The sequence below is a fragment of the Emydura macquarii genome, unplaced genomic scaffold, assembly GCF_026122565.2.
Source record: "Emydura macquarii macquarii isolate MOO-44397 ecotype Brisbane River unplaced genomic scaffold, CSIRO-AGI_Emac_v2 contig_1253, whole genome shotgun sequence".
Lineage (NCBI taxonomy): Eukaryota > Metazoa > Chordata > Testudines > Chelidae > Emydura > Emydura macquarii.
In genome coordinates this window covers 94,035,311-94,062,500 of record NW_027131390.1, presented here as the reverse complement: position 1 = coordinate 94,062,500, position 27,190 = coordinate 94,035,311, and the positions used below count along the sequence as shown (strand labels likewise).

General features: G+C 39.7%; 1 protein-coding gene across 1 annotated transcript in view; it reads left to right on the top strand.

Moving 5' to 3' along the window:
• The window catches only part of THSD7B (thrombospondin type 1 domain containing 7B), a 461,283-nt gene that overhangs the window by 52,307 nt on the left and 381,786 nt on the right, over positions 1-27,190 (top strand). Inside the window, exon 4 of the mRNA XM_067549515.1 lies at positions 26,401-26,563. Coding sequence (XP_067405616.1) covers positions 26,425-26,563 — 139 coding nt within the window. The 5' untranslated portion in view covers positions 26,401-26,424. The remainder of the gene's footprint in view (positions 1-26,400; positions 26,564-27,190) is intronic.

Here is a 27,190-nt window from a genome sequence, read left to right as displayed (position 1 = left end):
AGCTTGTGTCTCTCACCAACAGAAATTAGTCCAATAAAAGATGTTACCTGACCCACCTTGTCTCACTAATATTTTGGGACCAACACCGTTACAACACTGCCTACAAAATCCGTTCGGTGCATGTAATCGATTTGGAGGGCTGTTAGGTCATGGATTTGGATAAGTGTTGTCTAGTTCAGTATAAATGCACTTAGAAAAAGTGAATTGATAGAGAACTGAGGGAAAAGAATTGTATTGCTTCATCAAAATGCCATATCCAATGGAATGACTTTTTTTTTTTTTAGCTCTATCAGGAACTCCTAGTCCTCCTCTGGAAGAGAATTAGGATGTGTTAACAGTTGGCAGTTATTGGAAGGAGAAAAAGAATGTGAAGGGTGAAATTTCTGCTAATTTCTTTACAGATGGTGTCATGTAGTAATAGGCAGTGAGATTCAGTTCAGCAAATTTGTGAAGCAAGTGAAATGAACTCTGAAACTATTCTTTCACCATTTCAGTATTGTCTCGTGCTGTCTTTAGTGCTTGCAGTGTCAAAGAGGAACCAATTTAAATATCTCTAAAATTAAAATCTCAAGTTACGTTCTGAAGCATCCAAAATAACTGTTTTAGAACAAAAAGTTTATAGTATGTGTAATAAATACATAAAAAGATGTATACATAACTGTGGGCTAGATTCACTGGAGATGGTGCATGGAGGTATAAATTACGCTTCTCTGTGTTTGAGGGGTATTCACCCTGGGGGAATGTAGGCCTCTGCCATTGCTCATTTCCCTCTCTAAAGGTTTCTGCTAGGTGGTGCAGCTTGACTTTACAGCTGGGTGTTAGTCTACTGAGGGTGATTTGGTGAATTGGTGCATATCCTGTGTAAGCCGCCTCCATTCTCTCATGCAGACGGGTGGTTGTGGCTGCTTCATTGCACTGGGGCCTCCTTCCTGGAAGAGTTCCAGAGCACTATGCTATAGTCTGCATCACCAGAACCCATTCTAAACCTTGGATGAATCTAACCATGCTTCAAGGTGTGGGTGGATGTGGATGAGTGCGCATGAGACAGAGAAGGGGCCAGATGGAACAGTTATATTTGTTATAATTTTAAAAAGAAACCTTAAAGTTAACACTAATAGGTGATGTTTACAAGACTTGTTAAATGGAATTTATAATAATGTCTATGTACATATATTTAAATGAGATCATCATGAGACTGTGCAGTTATATAATAGGAAGCACAAAGCTTTTTATTTATTTTTAAGATGTTACCTGGAGCAAATGGACATTCGCTTTCCCCCTTGCTTTTTTGTATTAATTTGCTGTTTCTAAGTTTACAATTGATTGGTCAGCTCTTCCCTATTAAGAAAACCCCTGTATAGATACATGGATGATATTCACCACGCTACTTCTAAAGATATGAAAATATGTTGAAATACTGATTTTAGATATTCTGCATCATATTTACACTAACTTTTTTCCTTGTCTCTCACATCTTGGGGAATCTTACATTTCCCTAGAAAATTAGGGCTAGCCTACACTTAAAACAGACAGTGGCATACCTGTATCGGTACAGCTGTGGCGCTATAAGAGAGCTTGCGTAACCGTGTTAGGCCAACAGGCGAAAGCTCTCCCACCGACATAATAAAACCATCTAAACGAGCCTGCCGACACAGTGCTGTCCACACAAACACTTATGCCGGCAACATTTGTTGCTCAAGGGTGTGTGTGTGTTTTTGTGTTTGTTTTTTTTTCACACCTCTGAGCAACAAGAGTTTTGCTGGTGTAAGTGCTAGTGAAGATAAGGCCTTAGCTACCAGTCTTATTGACAGAAGTTATTTTCCTCCAGCCTTTACAGTCCCACACACAGCTGGCACTATCTGAATAGAGGAGGAGAGAGATCTTTCTTTTGTAATGAATGCCCATGCTAGTTCTAAATGCACTTCTTAACCTTGGTCAATTTACATAGAACTTGAAGAGATTAGTGGCTCATTTATAAAGTACAGCATATATTTGAGGGGTGTTCAGAGTGCCCGCTAGTTGTTTTGCTGAATGTTTGTGTAATATGCTCCCATTTGTTCATCAAAGCCGCTACCTCTAAGGCTATGTCTACACTGCCACTTACGTCAGCATAACTTGCGTTGCTTAGCGGTGTGAAAAAAACACCAACCCGAGCAACTTAAGCTACACTGACATAAGTGCTGGTGTGGACAGTGCAAAGTTAGTGGGAGAACTTTTCCCACTGACATAGCTACTGCTGCTCATTGTGGGTGGTTTAATTATTTCGATGGGAGAGCTCTCTCCTCTCAGCTGCTAGAATGGCTACATGAGAGATCTTAGAATGGCACAGCTGCAGTGATACAGCTGTGCCACTGTAAGCTCTCTAGTGTAGACATGGCTTAAGTGAGTAGTGCACTCAAAAACTGACTGACGTTTGTGATTGTGCCAAAGTCATTGCTTAGGAGATAATCCTGAATATTGAGTACTCTTTCAAAATGTAGGATTCTTGTTATGTTTGCCAGAGTAGGTATAGCCAGGATCTAGGAGTGACTAATTTTGCTATGTGCAGTGCCTGTGGTTTTCCGCAGCAACTCAGAGACAGACAAAGCTGCATTTTCTTATCTTTTCTCGTCTCCCAAGGGTGATTATTAAAATGAAGATTATTTGAGCTTTCCAAATGTTCTGGGTTTTTATTTTATTTTTTAATTTTATGTGTGTTTAAAAATGTTAGACTGTCTTGTATATAGCTAACTGAAATCCTTGGCAACAGAATGACTAACCCAAATTAGTGTCAATGTTCTGGTAGTAAGAAAATCAGTACATTGGGTAACTTAAATCTTGGCTAGTGATCTTATGCACTTCTCACTTACATGTGTATTTTCCTTTAGGTAAGAAAGTGTCTTCCCCCAATACAAGAAATCTTGAGTTTTGCCATTTTCTTCATAAAGAAAATGCTCATAAGAAGCAATATCTGGCACATCAACAGCCTAATCTTTTAAAAGTAAGACACAAAAGATTTTACACTTTGAGGAGAAATCTCTGTATAACGCAGGACGATTGTGGTGCATTTTCAAAAACTTCTTTTTAGTCCCATATATTGAAGAAAATGTATGCAGAAAATATAGTTCTGACTCATGCTAATTTATAATTCCATACTACCTTTACCATTTGAACAAAAAAGTCTAATATGGGTCAGATGCCCATATTGCTGGCACATATTGTCCAGTACTCCAAGTTTTGAATAAATGTACAGGACTTCAATAAATTATTTGTATGATTTTAAATTGTAATTTCATTTTACTTGGTTGAATACATTGTAGCATAGTCCAATATATTTCACTGTTGCTACCATCAAGGCATGCATTTAACTCCTATTCCCATCTCTGAGAGATTGAAATGCACAAGTTGGGTTAGATTGTCTGCCATGTTATTTTGCCTACTTTAAGAGTAACTGGGAGGCAAATTTAAGTTTCAATATCTGAAAGAGCTGTAGGAGTTCTCTCGGATGGTAGACAAGCAGGAATGCAGATAGTTTGGTGAACAATCAATAATTGAGATTTTTATGTAATTTCAAGTAAAGCCGTTTTCGAGAGGAAGCTGGTAATCCCTTTAGACATAAATCCACAGGAGAGAGAATTTCTGCCAATACCCATTTCTCCCAGTCAAGGGATGTTCCTTCAATTTATATTTCAGCATTGTTACAGATGGAAGAATGAAGGCTTAAGTCTGGTAAAACACAGATCAGTGAATGTGCCCTTACAAAAATATATGAACTATACTTTAGGATTCGATTAATCAGCTTTACTCATTAATGCATCTAGTTCGGAAAAAGTGCCATTTGTGAAAGATTATTTGCAATATAATTTTTATATTTTGACAACTTGACTAGGATGAAAAGGTGTTTTTGTTTAGAATGTGTGAACAGTCAACGCTGTAGTTTGGGGGTGGGGTGGGGATGAGTTTGAACTGAGAGGAGAGTGATGATTTTGTGTTCTTGAGGTTGTCTTGATTGTTTTCGGTGTGTGCGTGCGTTTTGTTCCAAATGTGTGACTGATTCAGTGCTTGCTGATATCTCTTAATGAGGGGGGTAGTGCTGACCTAGTTTTCTAGGTTCAAAAGTCAGTCCTGAAAATAGCAGCAACAGCTAAAAGCCAAGTTTCTATGGAAGCTTATAAGTGGGAGTTTGGAGGGATTTTTTTTCCTATTCCTTTTTTGTTTTTCTAGCATTAGGGTCTAGGAAGAGACGACAATGATTGCTACTGAGGCAGCACTAGAAGTGACAGAAGGAAGAGCAGAAACAAAGAAGATGGTCAGATGCAGAAGCTGCGGGATGTACATCACCCTTGAGTGGATATCTGATTGAAGTTATTTATGCATGAAATATCACCTGACAGTTCATGGCAGAGAAGATTCAGGGATTGAAGATGCAGCTGGCAATGATGATGGAATTCAGTTGCAGATTTGAAGATCTAGTGTATGAGAGAAGAGAAGAAGGGTATAGATAACTCAAGATTTGCAAAGTTGTGATGAACAAAAGGACCTGGGAGCATGGGGTGGACTGCCAGAAGAGAAACATGATCCATGGAAGAATATTCCCATGGGGAAAAGGCAGAAAAAAAGACCAGTTAATGGTGGTGGAAATTGAGTTAACAAGCTTGCTGAACTCGGGAACAAGGAGAAGAGAAACAGGCAGAAGATGGGGAGCGGAAGAGGAAAAGAAGGGAAGCCCATCCCTGCAGAAAAGAGGAAGAAATAATGGGACTGGAGCCTGAATTAAAATTAGGATGATTTACAGGGGACTGCAAGAGAGAACATAAAACAGATTTATACCAACACCAGGAAGACACCGATCTGTCATACTCAGAAGAAATAACAGACCTGTCACCAGACCAGATCCAGAGAACAGAAAAGTGTCTGATGTCCATATCTCAAATCTTTGTTCAGACATGAGTCTGAAAATAATGTTGATGGGAATGGGGGAAAATCTGTTGATTGAGTGGCATGTTGGAATGAATGACACTGCTATATTCCCTCTGGAATGGGTAAAGGATGACCACGCTTGGCAGGGCAAACTACTTAAAGACGTGAAAGCTCAGTTGAACTTCAGGAGAATGCTTCTGGTTTCTAGAAAAGGAGGGTGAAGGTGTGATAAGATAATGAAGATCAATAGAAGGCTCAAGGATTGGTGCTGTGAGGAAGATTTTGGGATGATCGGCCACTGGGAGACATTCACAGAAAGAAAACTTCTTCTCGACTGATGGACTCAACTTGAGCCCTTGGGAAATTAACCTTCTAGGATGACAGCTGGCATAATTAATAAGAAGGACTTAACCTAGGAAATGAGGGGAGAAAGTTGGGAGGGATTTATGAAGTCTGCATACCTGGATTCAATACACAGAAAGAAGAAAATCAGCTAAACAAAGAGATAGTAAGGGATAGTGGAACACCCCAAGGTAACAGTGTGGACAGCAAAGCAAAAGAAAGTACAAATATTGATTGGAGTAAGAGTCAGGTAGGTGTTAAAGTTGGTGAAAGGATTATACCTAATCTAGCTAGAAAATTGGGTAAGGTTTGAGGGGAAACAACTGAGATGGGTTGTACACAAATACAAGGAGTCTGGGCAATAAAATGGAGGAACTGAGCCAACTGGTTCAGGAGGTCAAACTGGATATTATAGGGATATAGAAACATAGAAGAATAGCATTCCTGACTGAAGATTATTTGCTGTTTAGGAGAAATAAGAATAAAGATAGAGGTGGTGGAGTAGTGGTGTTCATCAATGAAGCTGTAAATTGTGAAGAAATGAGATGTGACCGTAAACAAACCAAAATTTGTTTGGATCAAAATGCACTTTGGGGGAGGATTGTAAAGGAGGTTCTATTAGGACAGTGTTAGGGGGTGTAATGGGGGCTGGTTGAAAATTTAAGGCTAAACCAGCTCACTGCCCCGGGAGCCCTAATTAACAGGGGATTGGAGCCAGGTGAATGAGCCTGTGGGGAATGGGCCAAGAGGGGCCAGCTGCTAGGCCTGTTAGGCAGGCCCTATAAAGGCTCACAGAAAAGGAGGAGGGGTGAGTGACCAGCCTGAGAGGGAAAAGCCACAGTTGGCGGTGAACTGCCTTGTGTTAGTGGCTGGAACTGTGTGGCCCCTGTGCCTGGACTGTGTATGTAAATAGATGGTGGTGGGTCACAGCCTGTGAATAAAGAGCAATGGTGGGAGCACGAAGCTGAGATTCGTGAGTGGTTTGTGGGGCAGAAGACCAGAGCGGCAGGAGGGCCCCACACCCATCGGTTACAGGGGGTCACTTACAGACCTCTGAGGTAGACTCAGATATGGGTGGGGATCTCTAATATTAGAGAGAAATACTATTAGGAACTATATCATAATGGGAGACTTTAACTTCCCGGATATACGCTGGAGAATAAATGGCATTAATATGAGTAAGGCCTAGTGATTCCTGAGTGTGACAGATTGTCACTGAACCAACAAGAGGGGATGCAGTTTTAGATTTAATTTTGGTAAGCAGTGAGGACCTTTTATAGAAGAGCTGGTTGTAGGAAATAGCCTTGGATCGAGTGATCATGAGTCCATTCAGTTTAAATTAAATGGAAAGATAATCAGAGCCAGGTCATCAGCTATGATTTCAAAAGGGTGGACTTCAGGAACTTAAGGGAACTCGTTAAAAAGTCAGATAGACTAAAGAGTTCCAAAGACACATCTATGGAGGAGGCTTGGAATTTCTTCAAATCAGTTATACAAAAAGCATCTGAGACTTGCATTCCAAACCAGGGGGAAAAACTTGTAGGGAAAGGCTCCAGATCCAGCTGAATGAATAACAATCTCACAGAAGTTATTAGGAGAAAGCAGGGAGGCAATGGGGGATGGAAAAATGGATTGATCAGCAAAGACAGCTACTTTGTGGAGGTTAGAAAAGTGAGACTTGCTAAAAGTCAAGCTAAATTAGTTCTTGCCAAGCAAATGAAAATAAATAAGAGGTTTTGTAGTTGTTGTTTTGTTGTTTTTTAATAAAAAGATCAAGTTGGGCTGCTATGTGGTGTGGATGGGAAGGAGATTAAAGATAATCTAGGGATGGCCCCAAAACTAAATGAATACTTTGCTTTGGTTTTCAATAAAGATGATAATAAATATGGAATATGGTGCATGAATGCAAGACAGCTGATGGAGATGAGAGTATAGAAAAAGAAATTTACTATATGTGAGGTAGAAGAAAAACATAGACCTTAATGCTCTCTAATCGGGGTGACCATGAGCTAATTCAGTTCAAACTACATGGAAGGATAAACAAAAATAGATCTGTGACTAAGGCCTTTGACTTCAAAAGGGCTAATTTAAAAAAATTAAGGGAATTAGTTGGGGAAGGTGACTGGACTGAAAAACTCATGGATCTAAAGGTGGAGGAGGCTTGGAAGTACTTCAAGTCAAGTTTCAGGAACTATCTGAAGCCTGCATCCCCAGTAAGGGAAAAAAATTCATAGGCAAGAGTTGTACACCAAGCTAGATGAGTAAGCATCTCACAGGTGATTAAGGGCTTGTCTACACTTATGTTGGAGATTCGGCAGCAGTCGACTGGAGTTATGCAAACTATGCAAAAAACTTGCGTAACTCCCGTCAATTTCTCTGCTTCTGTTCTGCGCGCCGTCTTCACTGCACTACGCCGATGGGAACCGCATTCCTGTCGACGCAGCACTGTGCCACTTGAGAAGGAGGTCTTAATACGTCGATTTCTGGATCGACTGAGCAGGTCTTCACTGACTGCTCAGTTGATCCAGACAAGTCGATCTGACGGTGGCAAATTTGCCACCGTCAGTGAAGACATAGCCTAAGAGAAAGCAGAAAGCCTACAAGGAGTGGAAGATGGGAGGGATCAGCAAGGAAAGCTACCTCTTGGAGGTTAGAAGATAAAGTGAGAAAGGCCAAAAGCCAAGTAGAGTTGGACCTTGCAAAAGGAATTAAAACCAATAGTAAAATTAGCCATATAAACAAGAAGAAAATAAAGAAGTGGGACCACTAAGCACTGAGGGTGGGGTGGAGGTTAAGGATAATCTAGGCATGGTCAAATATCTAAACAAATACTTTGCCTCCATTTTTAATGAGGCTAATGATGAGCTTTGGGGATAATGGTAGGGTGGCTAATGGGAATGAGGATATAGAGGTAGAAATTATCACGTCCGAGATAGAAGCCAAACTTGAACATCTTAATGGGAATAAATGGGGGGGAGAGCACGGATAATCTCCATCCAAGAATATTAAGGGAACTAGCACATGAAATTGCAACCCCATTAGCAAGGATTTTTAATGAATCTATAAACTCGGGGGCTGTGCCGTATGACTGGAGAATTGCTAACAGTTTCTATTTTTAAGAAAGGGGCAAAAAAGCGATCCGGGTAACTACAGGCCTATTTGTTTGACCTCAGTAGTATGCAAGGTCTTGGAAAAAATTTTGAAAGAGAAAGTAGTTAAGGACATCGAGGTTAACAGAAATTGGGATAAAATACAACATGGCTTTACAAAAGGTAGATCGTGCCAGACCAACCTGATCTTTTTTGAGAAAATAACAAATTTTTTTAGTCAAAGGGAATGCAGTGGATCTAATTTACCTAGATTTCAGTAAGGCATTTGATACAGTTGCACATGGGGAATTATTAGTTACATTGGAAAAGATGGGGATTAATATGAAAATTGGAAGGTGGATAAGGAACTGATTAAAGGGGAGACCATAACGGGTCATACTGAAAGGAGAGCTGTCAGGCTGGAGGGAGGTTACTAGTGGAGTTCCTCAGGGATCAGTCTTGGAAGCAATCTTATTTAACTTTTTTATTACTGACCTTGGCAAAAAAAGAGGGAATGTGCTAATAACATTTGCGGATGACACAAAGTTGGGAGGTATTGCCAATACAGAGAAGGATCGGGTTATCATACAGGAACATCTGGATGACCTTGTAAACTGGAGTAATAGAAATAGTAATAGAAATTTAATAGTGGAAAGTGCAAGGACATGCATTTAGGGACTAATAACATAAATTTCTGCTATAAGCTGGGGTTGCATCAGTTGGAAGTGACAGAGGGAGGAAAAGGACCTGGGCGCATTGGTTGATCACAGGATGACTATGAGCCTCCAGTATGATGTGGCTGTGAAAAAAGCTAATGCGGTCCTAGGATGCATCAGGCAAGGTATTTTCAGTAGAGATAGGAAGGGGTTAATACCATTATACAAGGCACTGGTGAGACCTCTTCTGGAATACTGTGTGCAGTTCTGGTCCCTCATGTTTAAGAAAGATGAATTCAAACTGGAACTGGTGCAGAGAAGGGCTACTAGGATGATCCGTGGAATGGAAAACCTGCCTTATGGGAGGAGACTCAAAGAGCTTGGCTTGTTTAGCCTAAGCAAAAGAAGGTTGAGGGGAGATAGGATTGCTCTTTATAAATACATCAGAGGGATAAATACCAGGGAGGGAGAGGAATTATTTAAGTTCAGCACCAATGTAGATAGAAGAGCTAATGGATATAAATTGGCTATTAGGAAGTTTGTCTAATTTCAAGTTTACAGGTTTCTAACCATCAGAGGAATGAAGTTCTGAAATAGCCTTCCAAGGGGAGCAGTGGAGGCAAAAAACCTATCTGGCTTCAAAACTGAGCTTGATAAATTTATGGAGGGGGTGGTATGATGGGACAGTGTAGTTTGGCAATTGACTGATCTTTGACTACTGGTGGTAGATATGCCAATGGCCTGTGATGGGACGTTTGATGGGGTTGGTTCTGAGTTATTACAGAGAATTCTTTCTTGGTTTCTGGCTGGTGAGTCTTGTCCACATGCTCCGGGTTTAACTGATCGCCATATTTGGGGTTTGGAAGGAATTTTTTCTGAGGGCAGATTGGCAAAGGCTCTGAGGGTTTTTCACCTTCCTCTATAGCATGGGGCACAGCTCACTTGCTGGTGGATTCTCTGTACCTTAAAGTCTTTTAAACCATGATTTGAGGACTTTAATAACTCAGTCATAGGTTAGAGGTTTATTACAGGAGTGGGTGGGTGAGGTTCTGTGACCTGCATTGTGCAGGAGGTCAGACTAGATGATCATATTGGTCCCTTCTGACCTTAGAGTCTGAGTTTATAAATCCCAGACTACTGAAAGAACTGGCACATGAGATTGCTAGTTTGGTAGTTTGGATTCTTAATAAATTTATCATATTACCTAGAGAATAGCTAATGTCAGACCTATATTTAATAAAGGGGAAGAAAGTGACTCGGGCAATTACAGACCTGTTAGTCTGACCTCAGTAGTATTCAAGGCTTTAGAACACAGTATGAAGGAAATAATAATTAAATTTATGGAGGTAAACTGTAAAGAGGATGTAATGCAACATGGGTTTACCGGAGATAGATCATGCCAGACTAACCTGATTTCCTTCTTGAGAAAATAACTTTTTTAAGATAAGGGAAATGCAATCAACTTAATATGCTTGGATTTCAATAAAGTACTAGACATGGTGTCACGTGGGAAAAATTAGAGACAATGGGGAGTAAGCACAAAAGTAGTTAGGCAGATAAAGAACTGGCTGTAGAAAAGAAGGTAACAGTTTGTGCTGAAAGATGAACTACTGGACTGGAGGGAGGTTACTAGTGGAATTCCTCAAAGATTGGTCTTGGGACCAGTCTTATTTAATATATTTTTATGAATGATCTTGGCACAAAAAGTTGGAGTATGCTAATGAAATCTCCTTCTGATACAAAGTTGTGAGTTATTGCCAACACAGAAGGATGCTGGAATATTACATGGGAAGATCTGCATAACCTTAAAGACTGCAATGACAGAAATGGGAAGAAATTCAATAGTACAAACTGCAAGTTCATGCAATCACTGTCTAATAGGAATTTATGCTACAAGCTGGGGGATCATCAGTTAGAAGTGACAGGAGGAGAGAGACCTGTGTGTGTGGGTCCATGACAGGATGAGCCACCAACATGATGCAGCTGTGAAAAAGGGAAATGAGATCTTAAAATGTATCAGATGAGGCATTTCCAATACAGATCGAGAAGTATAATGTCATTGTACAAGTCATTGGTATGACTTGGAATATTGTGTCCAGTTCTGGTCACCCATGTTCAAGAAAGATGAATTTAAACTGGAACAGGTGCAAAGACGAGCTACTAGAATGACCAGGGGAATGGAGGGCTTCTATTATGAGAAGAGCGTGTTTGGTTTAGCAAAAAGAAGGATGAGAGGGGGTCTGATTGGTTTCTATAAATACATCTGGGTCAAACACCAAGGAGGATAAAAAGCTATTTAAACTAGAGGACAATATTGGCACAAATGGGTATAAACTGGCCATGAGCAAATTAAGGCTGGAAATTAGAAGGTTTGTAACCACCAAAATGAAACAACCTCACAATTAATGTTGTGCAGACAAACACCTTAACTGGTTTTGAGAGACAGCTGGACAAATGTGTGTGTGATTGTATGAGAGGGTTGCTTCTGATGGAAGAAGGCAGGGCTTAGCAGTTCTGGGGCTCAATACTGGTTTGTCTTATGCTGCTAAAAACTCCTAGGCTTCACCTGTCACCTGTGGGATCAGGAAAGGATTCTCCTCCCCTACTCTCCAAAGCATTATTTATTTCCTCCTTCCTCTGACACATCAGAGATGGCTGTGGCTGGAGTTGGAACACTGGAATGGTGTGCCAGTGCTCGGAGATGGCACTGATCGTTTTCTCTCTCAGGTGCTTGACCCGCTGGTTCTTGTTCTCATGCTCAGGGTCTATATATTGGGTCAGGAACGAATTTTCCCCCAGGCCAGACATTAGGGTTTTTTCGCCTTCCTTTGCAGCGTGTGGGTGCAGGTCACTTGCCATGATTACCTGGGTATATCGCATTTAATCATTTTTCTGCCATTACCAGGGCCTTGGGAATTGGTGCACCTTGTTCCCTCCTGTTATCTCCTTGAGGCTCATGATAGTCTAGTCTCCTGTGGGTTGTAATACTTTGGTCTAATTTTGGGTGTTGGGCTTACTATGGAGGTGGTGGGTGGTGTTGGTGTCCCGTGGTGGGAAATCAGACTAGATGAGCTGGTGGTCTCTTCTGGTCTTAAACTCTGTGTTAGCTAGGACATGCTAACTAACATTGATTAAAATGCTAGTGTGTGGACAAGGCAGGTTGTACTTCGGCATGTCCTACCTGGTTGAGTTGAAGCCTAGGCTCTCATCCTAGGCTAATACATTTTTAAAATAAAATTGTATCCTATTCCCTGTCCTTCTCCCTACCCTGAAAAATACTTGATACTCCTTGTATGCAGCTAAGAATTGGGCCCAATATGTGTGAACAGATATTTGTTCTTTAAGAGTTATCAATATTGAAATATAGCTTTAATACAAAATTGGCCAGTACGTTATTTGGCGTATACCTCCGATACCGCCCTTGAGCCAAAATCAAGCTAGACCTTACTTGGATTAAAGAAATTTTTAATAACTTTAATGTAATATATTGTATAGTTCCCTTAATGATACATATATATTATAGGCAGAGTTAGTGGTGTTATCTGTAGTTAAGGATGCCCAATGTTTCCCTTTATAAGATCCTGTTTTCAATTATTTACAATTTTACCAAACTACTATTTAGGCTGGTATGTTTCATTTTCTGTGTCTGCCTCCAGCTGAGTTCTTTTTTAGAAAGCTTGAGCTAAATTCATTTCTGAGAGTGATGTTAGAGAAAAATGTTTTTTGCCCATGTTTTAAAACAAACTTCCAACTTTTTTGTTGAAGTTCTCGTGCTTCCATACTGTGGAGCTGGAACTTGAAATCTAGCAGAAGTGTCATCCTCATATCAGGTGTGTGTCTTTTGTGAACCTAATGAAAATCTGTCTAAATTTGGTAAAGTTATAAGCCTCTTGGGAAAATGAGTTTGCACATGCGTTGTGGAAACTTGTTAGTTTTGGCAGCTGAATCCTTTGAAGATTCTGTGTGCACTGGGCATGCTCCATCTCCTGATAGCTTCTACATGCTGACCACATTGTGCAGGGACCTTCCCCACAGAATGTGACCGAGCATGCTCCAGGGCTAATTATAACTTTCCCTGAACTTACTCCTCCTGGTTCTCAGGGGCTGTTGTGGCTCCAGTCTCCAGAACTCAGAACAGGGAGATTTTCTTGTTCTCTCACTGATCCCCTTATTGGCACCCCAGAAGTGAGGAGGAGAAGGAAAGAAGCACTTGAGTCTAGTGCAGAAGAATGATGGCTGTGTGCCTGCGCGCACAGGAGGCAGGGAGTGAGGAGCTGGGTGGGTGGGCGGTATGGTGGCAATAAGTAGCCGGGAGGTGGGGGAAGGCAGCAGCCAGATTGGGGTTGGAGGTGGATAGAAATAAAGGGGACAGATACTGGGGACACAGGGGCAGATTGGTCTATACCCAGTAGAACACTGACCCCTCCAAAACCTTTCTTAAGGTGCCCAAGACTGAGTGTCACCTTGTTAGCCCTCTGCCTTCACTGCATGAGAGACTTGCTGCTGCTTAACTGGGTGTCAGCTCCCTAATGACACCACCCTGCTGTTCAGAGTAATGCTAGCCCTCGCTTTGCTTTGCAGGTTAACAGTAGTTGAACCCCAGCCTCTGAGTCCCTTTGAAGCATTCCCCTGTGATATCCAGTCCATCTGTGGCTACTGACAGACATACCAGGCTTGCTATCCCCAGAGGGACTGTGTATGCACAGCTTGTTTGATTCAACTGAGGAGCAATTCCTACATAACATCACAGTGCTGAGTTATATTTATAGTAAAAAAAATCATAAGTTTATTATCAAAGGGTTAAGATTTAAGAGATGGTGAGTAAGGGTAATGGAAACAGAAAGGTTACATATAAAACAAAATCATAACATGCTTTTCTAAAGACTAGACTTAACAGGATGTCTAAAATCAATCATGTCTCACTCTATATGTCTTTTGCAACATTTCCAACATTTTCATGAATGTTGTTGCTCTGCCCAACTACTTCTTCAGGTGCAGGATAAAATGGTGTCCCTTTGCCTTCTCCTTATATTCCTCAAAGTTCGTTGTTTTGAGCCCAGAGTCAGGATGGCCCTATAGTTTCTTTCCTGGTGTGAAGGCAACCTGGAGTCAGCACATCCCCATGTTGACATTGTATGCCAATGGAGCTTCCATTGTGTTGGCTTACAGTGCTTAATTTACATGTGAACTGAGGCAAACAGGTAAATATATTTCCTTTGTCTGGCAGAAACCTGTTTATCAACCCTGTCTTGATTCAGACTTTTGGGAACATATTTTCAGTATATGCATACATAACATCTTACATACTGTCTGTTCATACATTTCACAATGATATTCATGTCAGTGTGATTCTGACTTTCATTTAAGACTTTATATAATATTCTTTATGGACAAATACTATGAAAGCACTGTGCTAGGCATAGTGGGTAAGTCAGGCCTGTTAGGAGTTGCTGTTACAGAACAGAACCCTTTGCCTGCTGGGCACCAATGGGCTTTTGTGTCATGGACGCTCACTGGGAAAGTGTGTGTCTCATCCTTTTTGAACGGATGTGCCACAGAAAATAAGTTTGCTATTGGTACCAGTTATTCCAATAGCTCAAGTGGTAGAAGTCTGAGCTGTGGGTTGAAACCCTGCCAATGACCCAAGTTGAGGGTCTGGATGGTTCCACGTGATAGAATTTTTTTATTTTTAGTTTCTTTAACTTAGGAAATTATATCCAGAAAAAGTGCCAAGAGACCATTACGGTAGCTAAGTTGAGCACTCAAAATTTAGGAAATGCCAGAGTTAAGGTTGCCTGTGTAACCTTAGTTTGTGTCTCTTGTATATATGCATTATATAAAGTCTTTAATAGCCTGTGAAAAATAGATTATCATAACATATATGCACAAGGGGGCCAAATTAAGGTTGCATGGGCAACCTGAGATTTGGCATTTCCTAAATTTTGAGGTCTTGACTTAGCAACTATCATTTATCAGCTTGTTTTGTATGATATATAATGTGTGTGCGCATTATATTCTTGAATTGTTTAGTGTTCTCTGCTTCATATTGGTAACTTTATCAAAATAACCAAATTTTTTTGGGGGGTAAGAGGAGAGAGTCTAAGGTTTGGAATAAAATGCATCTCTGAAAGGGCCCAACCTATGTGTCTTTAGTATTTTTTCCATCAGATTTGCCCAGGAGTAGCTGGGATCTGTGTTTTAATGTATCTGACTCACTGTTAAGGTGTGGGGTGTGTTTTGTATTTATGGTTTTAATTTCGCACTATCTTCAATTCTAAGGTGCTACATTCTAGGCTTTAATATTTCAGTCCGGCTACAGTGAGTGAAGCCTTTCTTTTTTTGTTTACAGTGTGGAAAGGGATACTAATGTCAGAAAAACTGATTTCAGAAACTTCTTGGCCACAGAGCTGGAAAAGCAAACCAGTGTGTTTTTTTTTGTTTTTCAGCTAGCAATAATGGGTTGAAGCTCTGAAATGTTAAATGAACTGATAATTTCCGAAGGTCATGCTTCTCCCCATCAGCCAAACTGCTCTGCACTCCCAAGGGGAAATGGCACAACTGGGCTGACTTCTCATTATTTCTTCCTGTGGCGTATCCTTATTGAATTATTGCCAGGTAGATGCAGCAGATGCTCATCAGGCCACTGCAGGATTCCTCTGTTAATTGAACTATAATGGGGATGGCAGCAGGGAAGGTCAAAATGATGGGACCAATGATGTAATAGGAACTCTGGTCTCCTACAAGCTGAACAGATAATTGACCTTACTTAGATAATGTTATCATATTAATTTTTATAGGTCTACAGCACTATGATGGCTTTTTTTACTACTTGTATTGTGGTAGTGCCCAAACACCCCAGTCAGGATCAGAGCTCCATTGTGCCAAGTGTCATTCAGTCATGCTCCAGGGTGGGGAATGTTTACACTCCAATGTGAAGCAAAATACAAGTGAGTTTAACACACTGAGGAAGAGAAGAAAAGGGAGGGGAGGACAAGGGTAACCAAGATGAAATCGTGCGGTTCACGTAGTTTGTGGTTTTGCACAATTGATGGTTCCAAATCATTTGAATGAATTAGATTCAAATTCTTGAGCTGAGGCAAGATCAAGTATATCTAGACCAGTCCTAACAGACGTTTGTCTAATCTGTTCTTAAAATCCCCCAGTGATTGGGATTCCACAATCTCCCTTCATAACCTATTCTAGTGCTTAACTATCCCTATGGTGAGACACTTTCCTTAATATCTAACCTGGATCTCTCTTGCTGCAGATTAAGCCCGTTACTTCTTGTCCTACCTTCAGTGGATGTGATCAATTTCTTTTGATCACCATCCTCTTTGTAATAGCCCTTAACATATTTGAAGATCAAACATATCCATTTTTTAACCTTTTCTTAATATTTTTGTGGCGCTCCTTGTCTCTCTCCAATTTGTCCACATCTTTCCTAAAGTTTGGCACCTAGAATTAGACACAGTATTTCAACTCAAGCCTCACCAATACTGAATAGAGTGGGGCAATTGCCTCCCCCATCTGACATACGACATTCCTCTTAATATACTCTAGAATATGAGCTGTGAAGGGGGAGAGTCCCAGAGCCTGGGCTCCAGCCCAAGCCTGAATGTCTACACTGTGATTTTTGTAGCCCTGCAGCCTGAGCCCCTAGTCTGCTGACTGGGCAAGCCACAGGTATTTCATTGCAATGTAAACATACCCTTAGTGACCAGAGTGCTGGGTCAGCTGTAGGCTCCTAGCACACTCACATGCTCACACCCCCTGTCTGTCAACCTCTCTGGGCTTGTGTGTGTGTATATTCCAATATCCTTTTTGGACTTCTTTGTTAGAAGCACCATTATCTTTTACAGTAGAATCCTCTTTACACATTTGTCTTAGTGCAGTATACCCATATCTGTTGTCTCTAATGACTGGAAAACCTATTTCAAATTGCTGATTGTGTGTGTGAATTGAGAAGAAACTGAACCGTAAGTCTCACAAAATATACTCTGTTCATTTATTTTGACACCTCTAGCTTTAATTATTTAGAGTAAAATGTCAGAATGTGGTAGTAAATGTACAATATGTTTTGTAAAAATTATGAAGCCTTAATTATATGAGAGTTCGTGACAACACTTAGCTATTTGCTGTTGCTACTGTTTTAGTGTGCGGACTAGCATGGATCTGTTCTACAGTCTGTCAATTTCTTTAGTCCTGCAGAGTGCTATACAGGTTTTCCAACTCTTGCCCTTTTTGAAGGTTGATGCTTCAGTCTATGGAGGTAAACAGCTGATGACAGAGCATGCATCGGAACAAATGTTTATTTCAGCACTTCGGAAATGAGTTGTTGAAACAACAGAATTTATCATATGGATGTGTTTGTGTCTGTCTGTTTATATTAGCTCATTTGTGTCTGGACTAAAACTAGGTAGTAGGAAAGGCAAGAGTAATAAGGGCACAATTCATAGGCACCAACACTGTGGAAACCATATTATTCTTTAAAATGTAGACACTGCAGTAGAATTGAATTTTTTATAGCTTAAAGAAGAACTGAAGATGGCCTATGCTGTTTTTATAACTACAGTAACATGTTACTGCAATGTTTTCACCTGCATTTCATTGCAAATGAAATGGTAGCATTTTCCTGAATCAGATTTACTGAATCAGATAGCTGGGCATGTATATGTGATCATTTTCTCTGGCTGTTGTACAATCATGTAGAACATAACATTTTAATTTACTGAAATGCCTTACGTAGAATCATAGAATTGTAGGACTAGAAGGAACTTTGCGAGGTCATCTAGACCAATCCCATGCATTTATGGCAGGGCCAGGCATTAGCTAGACCAACCCTGACAGATGTTTGTCTAACCTGCTCTTAAAAATCTCCAGTGATGGAGATTTCACAACCTCCCTAAACAATGTATTTCAGTGCTTAACTAACCTGACAGTTAGAAAGCTTTTCCTAATGTCCATCCATGCTGCAATTTAAGCCCATTGCTGCTTGTCTTATCCTCAGAGGTTAAGGAATCAACTTTTCTACCTCCTTCTTGTAACAACTTTTGACGTACTTGAAAATTGTTATCATGTCCCCCCTCAATCTTCTCTTCTCCAGACTAAACAAACACAATCTTTTCAATCTTCCCTCATAGGTCATGTTTTCTAGACCTTTAATCATTTTTGTTGCTCTTCTCTGGACTTACTCCAATTTGTCCACATCTTTCCCAAAATGTGGCACCCAGAACTGGACACAATGCTCCAGGTGAGGCCTAATCTGTGTGGAGAAGAGCGGAAGAATTACTTCTTGTGTCTGTCTTACAACACTCCTGATAATACATTCAAGAATGTTTGCTTTGTGTGTGTGTGTGTTTGTGTTACACTGTTGACTTCTATTTAGCTTGTGAGCCACTATGATCCCCAGATCCATTTCTTCAGTACTCGTTCCTACGGAGTCATTTCCCATTTTGTATGTGTGCAACTGATAGATTGCTCCTTCCTAAGTGGAGTACTTTGCATTTGTCCTTATTGAATTTCATCCTATTTACTTCAGACCATTTCTCCAGTTTGTCCAGATCATTTTGAATTTTAATCCTATCTCCAAAGCACTTGCAACCCCTCCCAGCTTGGTATTGTCTGCAATCTCTATAAGTGTACTCTCTATGCCATTATCTAAATCATGTATCAGTCTTGTTGGCAGTATATTAGAAACAGCCAAGTCCTTTCTTGCAGGTGGGCTCAGCGACTTCTTACTGCAATTGACGTCAGCTATCTCTGAAATACTTCTGAAACGGGTGACTCAAACCATCCTTTCTTTAGTTCTCAAATACTTGGGAGAGGACTTTTTCAGTTTCAGCCATGTCCTGCAAAGCTCTTAAGGACTAGGGGGAAAGCAAATGGTTCTCCCCATTCTAAACAAGGTTGAAATCAATCTTGCATTTAAGACTGACAAACTCCATGGTGGGCATGCTCCAATGGAGGTGAAAAAGATTCCTATAACCAGTGTTTCCCATGTTATCAAATAAAATGTCAAGAAGCAAGCGCAAATCATTACAGTACAACAATTGAACTGAAAATGATTTAAGGGGAGTGCTGTTGTAGAGGCAAAATTTGGGCAGGAAGATTGAGCTGCCTTGTAACTGATGACTTTGAAACTTCCTGTGTTTTTCACACTGTGGGATTATGACCCACAGGGGGACCTGTGCTCTACTGAATTCTGAATTCCAGGTTTGGCTGGAAAGGCAAAACTCTTCCAAATATTTGTTTTAAAATGCATTTGTAATTGTTAAATCTGCATTATATGCAGGGTTTTGTTAATGAAGTGAGACCCAACATTGTTTCAGCAAAAGCTTTGCAAATCATAACCTTTAGTTAAATAGAGATGGAGAAGTAGCGTTAATCCAATTTAAAAAATTATTCTAGAATCAGTACAATTATGGGCACTATTCTTAGGTCAGCGAAGTCCGAGATGGAAAAGATGCACTGGATCATCCAGTCCATGAGACTGCCAGTATTAAAAGGTGCCTCAGATATTAAATCCATTCCGGACCTGTCTGAGCACTAGCCAGTTGAGATTTCTTTTACACTCGAAAGCATCACTTTGTGAAGAAATACTAATGTTTGTACTTAGATGTAAAACTTTGCGACTTGGCATCTTCAGAAGTTTTATATTACGCATTCTATCTCTATTCACTTTCCTGTAATCTGGGGAATCTTCAGAGAAAATTTCATTATCACTGTACTAAACAAGCAGTTCAGAAATTTTAAATACATATGTGGAAAGTACAGGCAGTGCAAGTGGTGTTTCCTGACACTTTCCATTATTAGACCCTGTTTTCAATTTCAATCAGAAAAATCAGTCCCTAGGTTTCTCAAACTAGACACACTGACATTTTTGACAATTCTGGCCTTAATTTCTGTTTCCCCCATGTGTAAAATGGGGATGATATTACCTCAGAGGTATTGTGAAGATAAATTCATGAATGCTTGTAAAGCACTAAGATACAACAATGATAGCACCATAGAAAAGTACATGAGGAAATAAATAATTCTGTATTCAGTGCAGGGTTTGGATGGCGTGCAATAAATAATGCATGTGGCTATGCATTAAATGATGAGGATAAAACCATATTAAATAGTTAACCATTTAGTAAGCACCAAACATTCTGTGTACTGAATAAGGTAAGGTCCCTTTGGAAAAAAAAAAAAAACCCCAAAAACTATAAGATTGTAATTTAAAGACAGGAAATACCAGCATTTTGATACCAACTTCTGAATTCTTTACTTTGCATCCGTAATATTCTTTTAAAGTAGGGTTTTTTTGTTTTGTTGATGTTGTAATATATTATATACACTTGCATGCAGATGAATAAAGTTTTATTCCAGTTGTGCTTCTTTAACTGACCTGTTGATCTGGGCTACCTAGAGAAGTTTAAAATCATATATGCTTTCTATTATTGAAAGTCAGGTACTTTTTCATAGCATGCATTGTAAATACTTAAAATGAACTGGATGCAATGGCAATATCATTTCACAGAAGAGTTGCATTCTATCGCTGTTTTAATTAAAACCACTCTGCTGATGGAAAGTTCATTCTCTGGTGTTTTCCTTAATGTATTCGTAATGCATCTGTTTGGGCTCCTTGCTAGAGATATCTTTCATTATAAGCCACTTATCTAAGTTTAATTATAAACTTCTAAACGCAAACCTTCATTAAGTTTCCAGGATGCACTCTGAAAGCAAAGTTTATGACAGAAAACAGGAAGATTTTGGGTTTATATGTTTCTCCCAATTAGGTCAATATCATTTCAGTGGCAATGCAACAATGGCCTTTACTGTCTGGTATTGTGTAATCCTTCAGTCTCCTCCATAGTTGTGGAACAGGCAGCAAGTACCGTTGATTGATGTAGCTTGATCAATTGATACACTTGAATTTACAGATATAATTTAGAAATAATAAAGGTCGTGAAAACTTTATATAGTGGCTTTTTTAGCAGCTAAACATTATCGATTTTAAAAAAGGTCATTGATGTTTAAAATGGGAAAAGAACCAAATAGTGTGTGTTGGACCTTGTCTACATTGGGATTACCAGCTACTAGCATAGCTGTCTCACTAGAAATGCATCAGTTCAAACCCTAGTGTAGTGCATCGGTATGATTTACTCTGGGTAATATCCCAGAGTAGGCTGACTTTAGACTGTATATCTCCTAATTGTTTGCAAAAGTTCTCTTCCAGATGCAAATATGTTATTAGCACTTTGTTCTTTTAAGAATATTTCACTCTCCCAATTATTGTAGCAAATTGCATTAAGTATTCTGCAGTGTTATGTTCTGATTCATATAAATAACCAATTAAGAAGGTGACATTTAGATGTAATTGACAACTAATGTTGTAGCTCTATCAATCTAGCACTTTTACACAGTGTATTTTAATCCAGGAATCTCAAAGTGCTTCACAAAGGCGGGTAAAGATACTTAACTGCCTCGTACAAATGTAAAGAGAGGCACAAAGGTCCAGACTGCCATTCTTGCTCTAGATGAGTAGTTCTATTGAAGTCAGTGGGACTACTTGTGTATTAAAGTACTAGTGGCAGAATCTGGCCTGGAGTGACTTGCCTTAGGTCACATAGGAAATCTATGGCAAAATTGAGAATAGAATCTAGGTCACTGCATTTCAACCACGAGAGAGAGAGAGAGAGAGAGAGAGAGTGTGTGTGTGTGAATCATATGGGAATAAAACCTATTTACAGTTTAACTTGGTATTTTCTTATTACATTAAAAACCGTGTGTGCGCCTGCATTTGTACGTATGTGTACGCACACACACACACACATGCGCACACACACAAATAGTAGCTAATAGTGAAGGACCACATCCTGGTTTGCTGGACGTGGCTTTACGGAGCTTACACAGGGCTAGTTCAAAAGCACAGTCTAGTTCTCATTATTTTTCTGAAGTTTTCCGTAAATCTGAGTGTTTTAAAAATTTAGAATAACTTTATCTGAAGACCTTTTGATCCGCTGATAACCACAGGTTGGTTTGACAGGCACTATTTCCAGTTCTGATCTGCTGATGAGGAATCAAATAGGATTAGTCTTTGAATAATACCTTTTGCAGAAGGTGGGGCAGAGTTTAGTAGTACAGGGTGTTAACATATCAGAAAGGTCAAGATAAGAAGTGAGAATCTATAGATCTTAGGATAAATAAGTGATGAGTTTCTGACTTGCATTTCAAGCAAACTGTTGTTACCATTTTGATTTTGTTTTTCTGTTAAGAGAATTTAATAATCATTAAAGATTTTTTGTTTTTGTTTTAGACAATTACAAAATGATTTTCAGGTCAGGTACGAGACCTGCAAGTGCTTTTTTTAATTTTTATGAAAATTGTACATTTTTTTTTTTTTTAAATTGCATAATGTTTTTAATTTAATAGTTTTACCCAGCTCTCTCCGTAAGTATTCTCATAGTGTGTTTTTAAACTAGGGCAAATTCAGCGGTTGCTTAAGCGGGCACAACTCATACTGAATTCAAAGGGAATTTTACTTCCTCATGACAAGAGTGAATTAAGTTCTTGGATTTGAGTTTTCAGATTTCAGTCAGTTTATTTTCAGGTTCAGTAACAAATATTGAGCAAATTCATATAGAAGAGAGCTAGATTATGATTTCAGAAGCCACTGCAAGGAGTATGGAGTGGTATTGCACTCAACTATTTTCTTTTTTGGGTAAATGCAGAAACAGCAACTACTACACTGTTGCAACAGAGTGCATTGTGTATTTCCTTCAGTATTGGTCACTAATTGCTGGCTGCTGTTAAGAGCAGAAAGAGGTGTAGCCTTGGCCATCTAACCATGCCAGACACCCTGCTGCTTTAGCAGTATCAGTCATTGCTGGCATTCTGGTTCTTGTGTTCAGGATGTGCAAACACCAGCATTCTGGTTATCCATTTGGGAGGCCATCAGGTTTCACTGCAGCCTCTCTCCATCTCCTTATCTACCCATGCAGGGAAAGCCAGAGTCTGGCTAGCAACATTCTCTGATTTCTCACTAGAAAATCCAGGAGTCTAACTGTTTTCTTTGTTCATTAAAAATTCTCATTTGGAGTCCCTTGGTTTGCCTACTGTGTAGCTGCTCAGCTCTAAAGAAATGAAACTGGCAATTCTGCTGCTCTTGGGGGGCTTCTGTATTCTGTTGGGTAAATGTAATGTTTTATCGGGGGAGAGGGAGAATTAAAACACAAAGAAATACACTTTCTATTTGTTAGCCATCTTTACTGTGGTGTTTTTAAATACACGCTCACTAATAAGATAGCATTGGCACTTATGATTTTCTGTTACCTTCCAAAAATGGAAATTAAAGTGTATTTCAAAGAAAATGGAATTTTGAAGCTTTGCTTTCACACACGCACATGAACACAATTTTATTCACATTTTAATCGAGCTTCTTTAGCAACAGAACAAAATATAATGTAAACACTCTGGGTCTGACCCTTCAAACAATGAGGGTAGCTCTGGAATAAGTCCTGATTTTAATGTCATGAGAAATTTACTGATGTGGGTATTTGTAAGATTGGGTCTTATGCCGCTGTTGTCAGATTGTTATGGAAATACTGTAGCAAGTAGGGTACTCAGACATACAGTTTTGGAAAAATTAGGGAATTTTTAATGTGATACAATCCTGCAAACACTATGCACACGTGCAACTTTAAGCCTGGCTGTTCTCAATGGTGGTAGATGGCAGAACAAGGAGCAATGGTCTCAAGTTGCAGAGGGGGAGGTTTAGGTTGGACATTAGGAAAAAGTTTTTCACTTGAGGGTGGTGAAGCACTGGAATGGGTTACCTAGGGTGGTGGTGGAATCTCCATCTTTAGAGGCTTTTAAGCTGTGGCTTGACAAAGCCCTTGCTGGGATGATTTAGCTGAGGTTAGTCCTGCTTTGAGCAGGGGGTTGGACTAGATGACCTCCTGAGGTCCCTTCCAACTCTAATATTCTATGATTCTATATGAATTGCCCAACTGAAGTCAATGGGATTTCTTGCACTTAAAAATGTAAGCATGTGCATTGTGTGTTTACAGGATCAACGCATATGTAGTATTGGGGCATGAGATTATTTTGGGTAATTAAGTGTCTTGGGTAATTGTGGACTATATAAATCATTGTTACCTCTCTTAATGGGACACTTTCAAAGAAACCTAGAAGTGACCAGAAAAGAAAATGCAGTAATAGAATGTTGGGAGAGAGAGAAATATATATATTTTAAAATTTCGGTTGTGATTTGAGGTTTAAATTACTTGTCTAGAGGGGTGGGGGGGACAATACATAATGATCAGGAAAATATATCATGAACATGAAGTGCAGATCACAGCTGATAGTCTGAATAAACTGTAAATTTTTTTAAAAATGCACACAGAATATTTTTTTCTCTATATTTGCCAATTCACAGTTAACTATGCTTTCACATTTGGAAGTCTGAGATATTCAGTAACTAAATTTGATGTGAAATCTTGGTGGCCTTCATAATGTAATTTATTCATGCTTCTATAGATGGCATATGTTGCCTGTGTGGTAATTTTTTCTCATATCTGCACAGAATTGCTATTTCAAATTGTGTTATACAAACTGAGATATAGGGACAAATTCTGATCTTGCTTATCTTGATGTAAATCAGTGAACCCAGAGGAGTTACACTGGTGTAGGTGAGATAGGAATCAGGCTCAGGATGTCTTTAATTTATTCTTGTTTTTTGCAGATTTAATGTAATTTCTGTACTCACGCCTCAGACAACAGCAGGCTGTTAGTTTTGTAGTCTTTTTCAAGGAACTAACAGATGCCAAGCCTCCTGATTAGGGCAGGAGTCTCCTACCCTTGGGGACTTACTGCCACCAAATGACCCTTTAAATTCTGAGTCGGAGAAAGTAGGTTCAAAAGGATAAGCGCTACCGGAGTTCTGGTTCTGGTTTTTTTGTTTGTTTTTTTAAAAAGACCATGAATGTTCCTTGGATCTGCCCATTAGGATCTTTCATGAAACATCTTCTAGTGCAGCGGTTCTCAACCGGTGGTACGCGTACCACTGGTGGTACTTACGAGAAGGCTGGGTGATACGCGAGCTGTACCGCGCCGCCGCAAGTCCCTCCCCGCCGCTGCTGCGAAACCCCGCTGCCGCAAGTCGTCCCCTCCGCCCCCCCCTTTTTCTTGAGTGGTACTCGGAGGCGGGAGGTTGAGAACCGCTGTTCTAGTGGAAAGGTAAAGTCCATATCTTGGCCTTTATTCCGCTCCACAATGTGGAGTGCTGGCTGGATCCACTGCAATAAGTCTCTTGCATTGCCTGCATTACTCTGCCAGTGTTAAAGCTCAATTTGATATCTTTATCGATTTTGTAATGCAGTTTAGATATAAAAATGAATTAGGCTAAACAACAGATATAACACTGTATTCTCCACAGCAGTAAGTCCATATCTGATTAATTATAACTATGAGTTTATCAGGGCAGAAAATGTTTGAGTAATTTCAATAAAACTCCAAATGAAAAGTTTTAGTGTATATTCAATATACTCTATTTTCAGGTTTATCTTTGACTTCTTATCAAGAACTAACTGTATTATAATAATGCTGCCTTTTTTTATAAGGCTGCAAATGTAATAGAGTTTCAGAAATAAATTTCTAATATCTGATAACTTTAATGAAAGGCACCAAAAGGATGCCAATAACATAAATGATAACAATAACATGTTGCAGAAGAATCTTATCACTCTGCTTACCCTGTCCCAGAAGGGAGACTTTGGAGTATGAAATGTGGGACTAATGACCAATAACAAATGTGAATATAAATGCAAAAGCCAATCTTGTAGGAGAAATACATATAGTATAAACTCTAATGTTCACTTTCACATCAAAATTCAGTTCTTAGTTCTAATGGCAATTTTTAACCATATATTCATACAGTACACAGAGGTGAACTGACAACCCAAATCTTGTATATCAGTGCCCTTAGCTTCATGGAAATTGGGATTCATAGCCAGAGCTGAACTTTGCAGCTTAAATGCATCGCCATCCAGGGTTTAACTGTAAAATACCAGATATCATGGTGATGGGCATGTTAAAGATAAATAGATTGAAGAGATCAAAAAGTGTTGTATAAGGCTCTCATGTGACATATTATGGTGAAAGCCTAAAATTTTAAAGCTGTGACACTAGCATTAAGAACTCACTAAGAGCTTTGGTAATGGCCATCATTTTGGCTGACATCCAGAATTGAACTGGGGGCTTGCAGAGTTAAAAGTACAAATCTCTACAGTTTGAGCAAAAGTACCCTTATGACAGACTCTGCTCCACAGAAAGGGATGTGGCATGTATACTGACTAGCACTGACCCTGAGATTGTTTTGCCTTATTACTATGTATTTTAACAAACTAATTTGCTTTTTCTTTTAAATCTAGAACTAGAGAAGACGAGACGGAATTATGTTTCTGAAGGCTATCTGGGTTTCTGCTCATTGGGCATGGCAGGGCATGAGGAATATCTTGCTTTTACTTGCGCTCTCAATGTTACAAACAACTGATTTGGAAGCCAGGAAGGATCATCAATTTGTCTGGAAAACAGGTAGGAATCAACATATTCTTCTTCATTCACTTCCTACGATTTAAGAAATCTGTTACCTTTCCCTACTTTGACTTAGGTCTGTAAGAAATTCCCAAAGAAAAATATCCTAATAGTGTTTTCATGTAGTTTTTATATTAAATGTGTTTTACCCTCTATTTCAGTTTAATCCAGCTTCTTGTTCATTGAAATGCTGTGCCCTGCAGTGACACTTGCTGTAGCCGGGTCTTCAACATCTATCACTTGAACAGAGGCAGCTAACAGGAGAATTTCAGAGGGCATAGCTGTGGACTCTGTCCTTGGAAGTAGTGACACTTGGCGAGTGCTGCTTTTGGTGCATTGGTGGGTTGGTGGCTCTCTGTGGAGGGGCTGCATAGCTGGTCCATGAGGCCTCGAGTAAGCAGTTGAGACATATCTGTCTTTGGGTGCCTTGGTAAAGGCCACAAGGCTCTGATCTTTGGAGCTTTGATCAGCCCCATTGTTTGAAATCTTTGCGTGATCCATCACTCCTCAGTGATGCGGGATGGAGCTGAGCTGAGCTAGAGATGGAGACTTGGTATAAAAAGGGTCTTGCTGGGTGAACTCGAGAGCCACAAACAGAGGTAGCTGATGAGAGTTTCGGATGGAGTT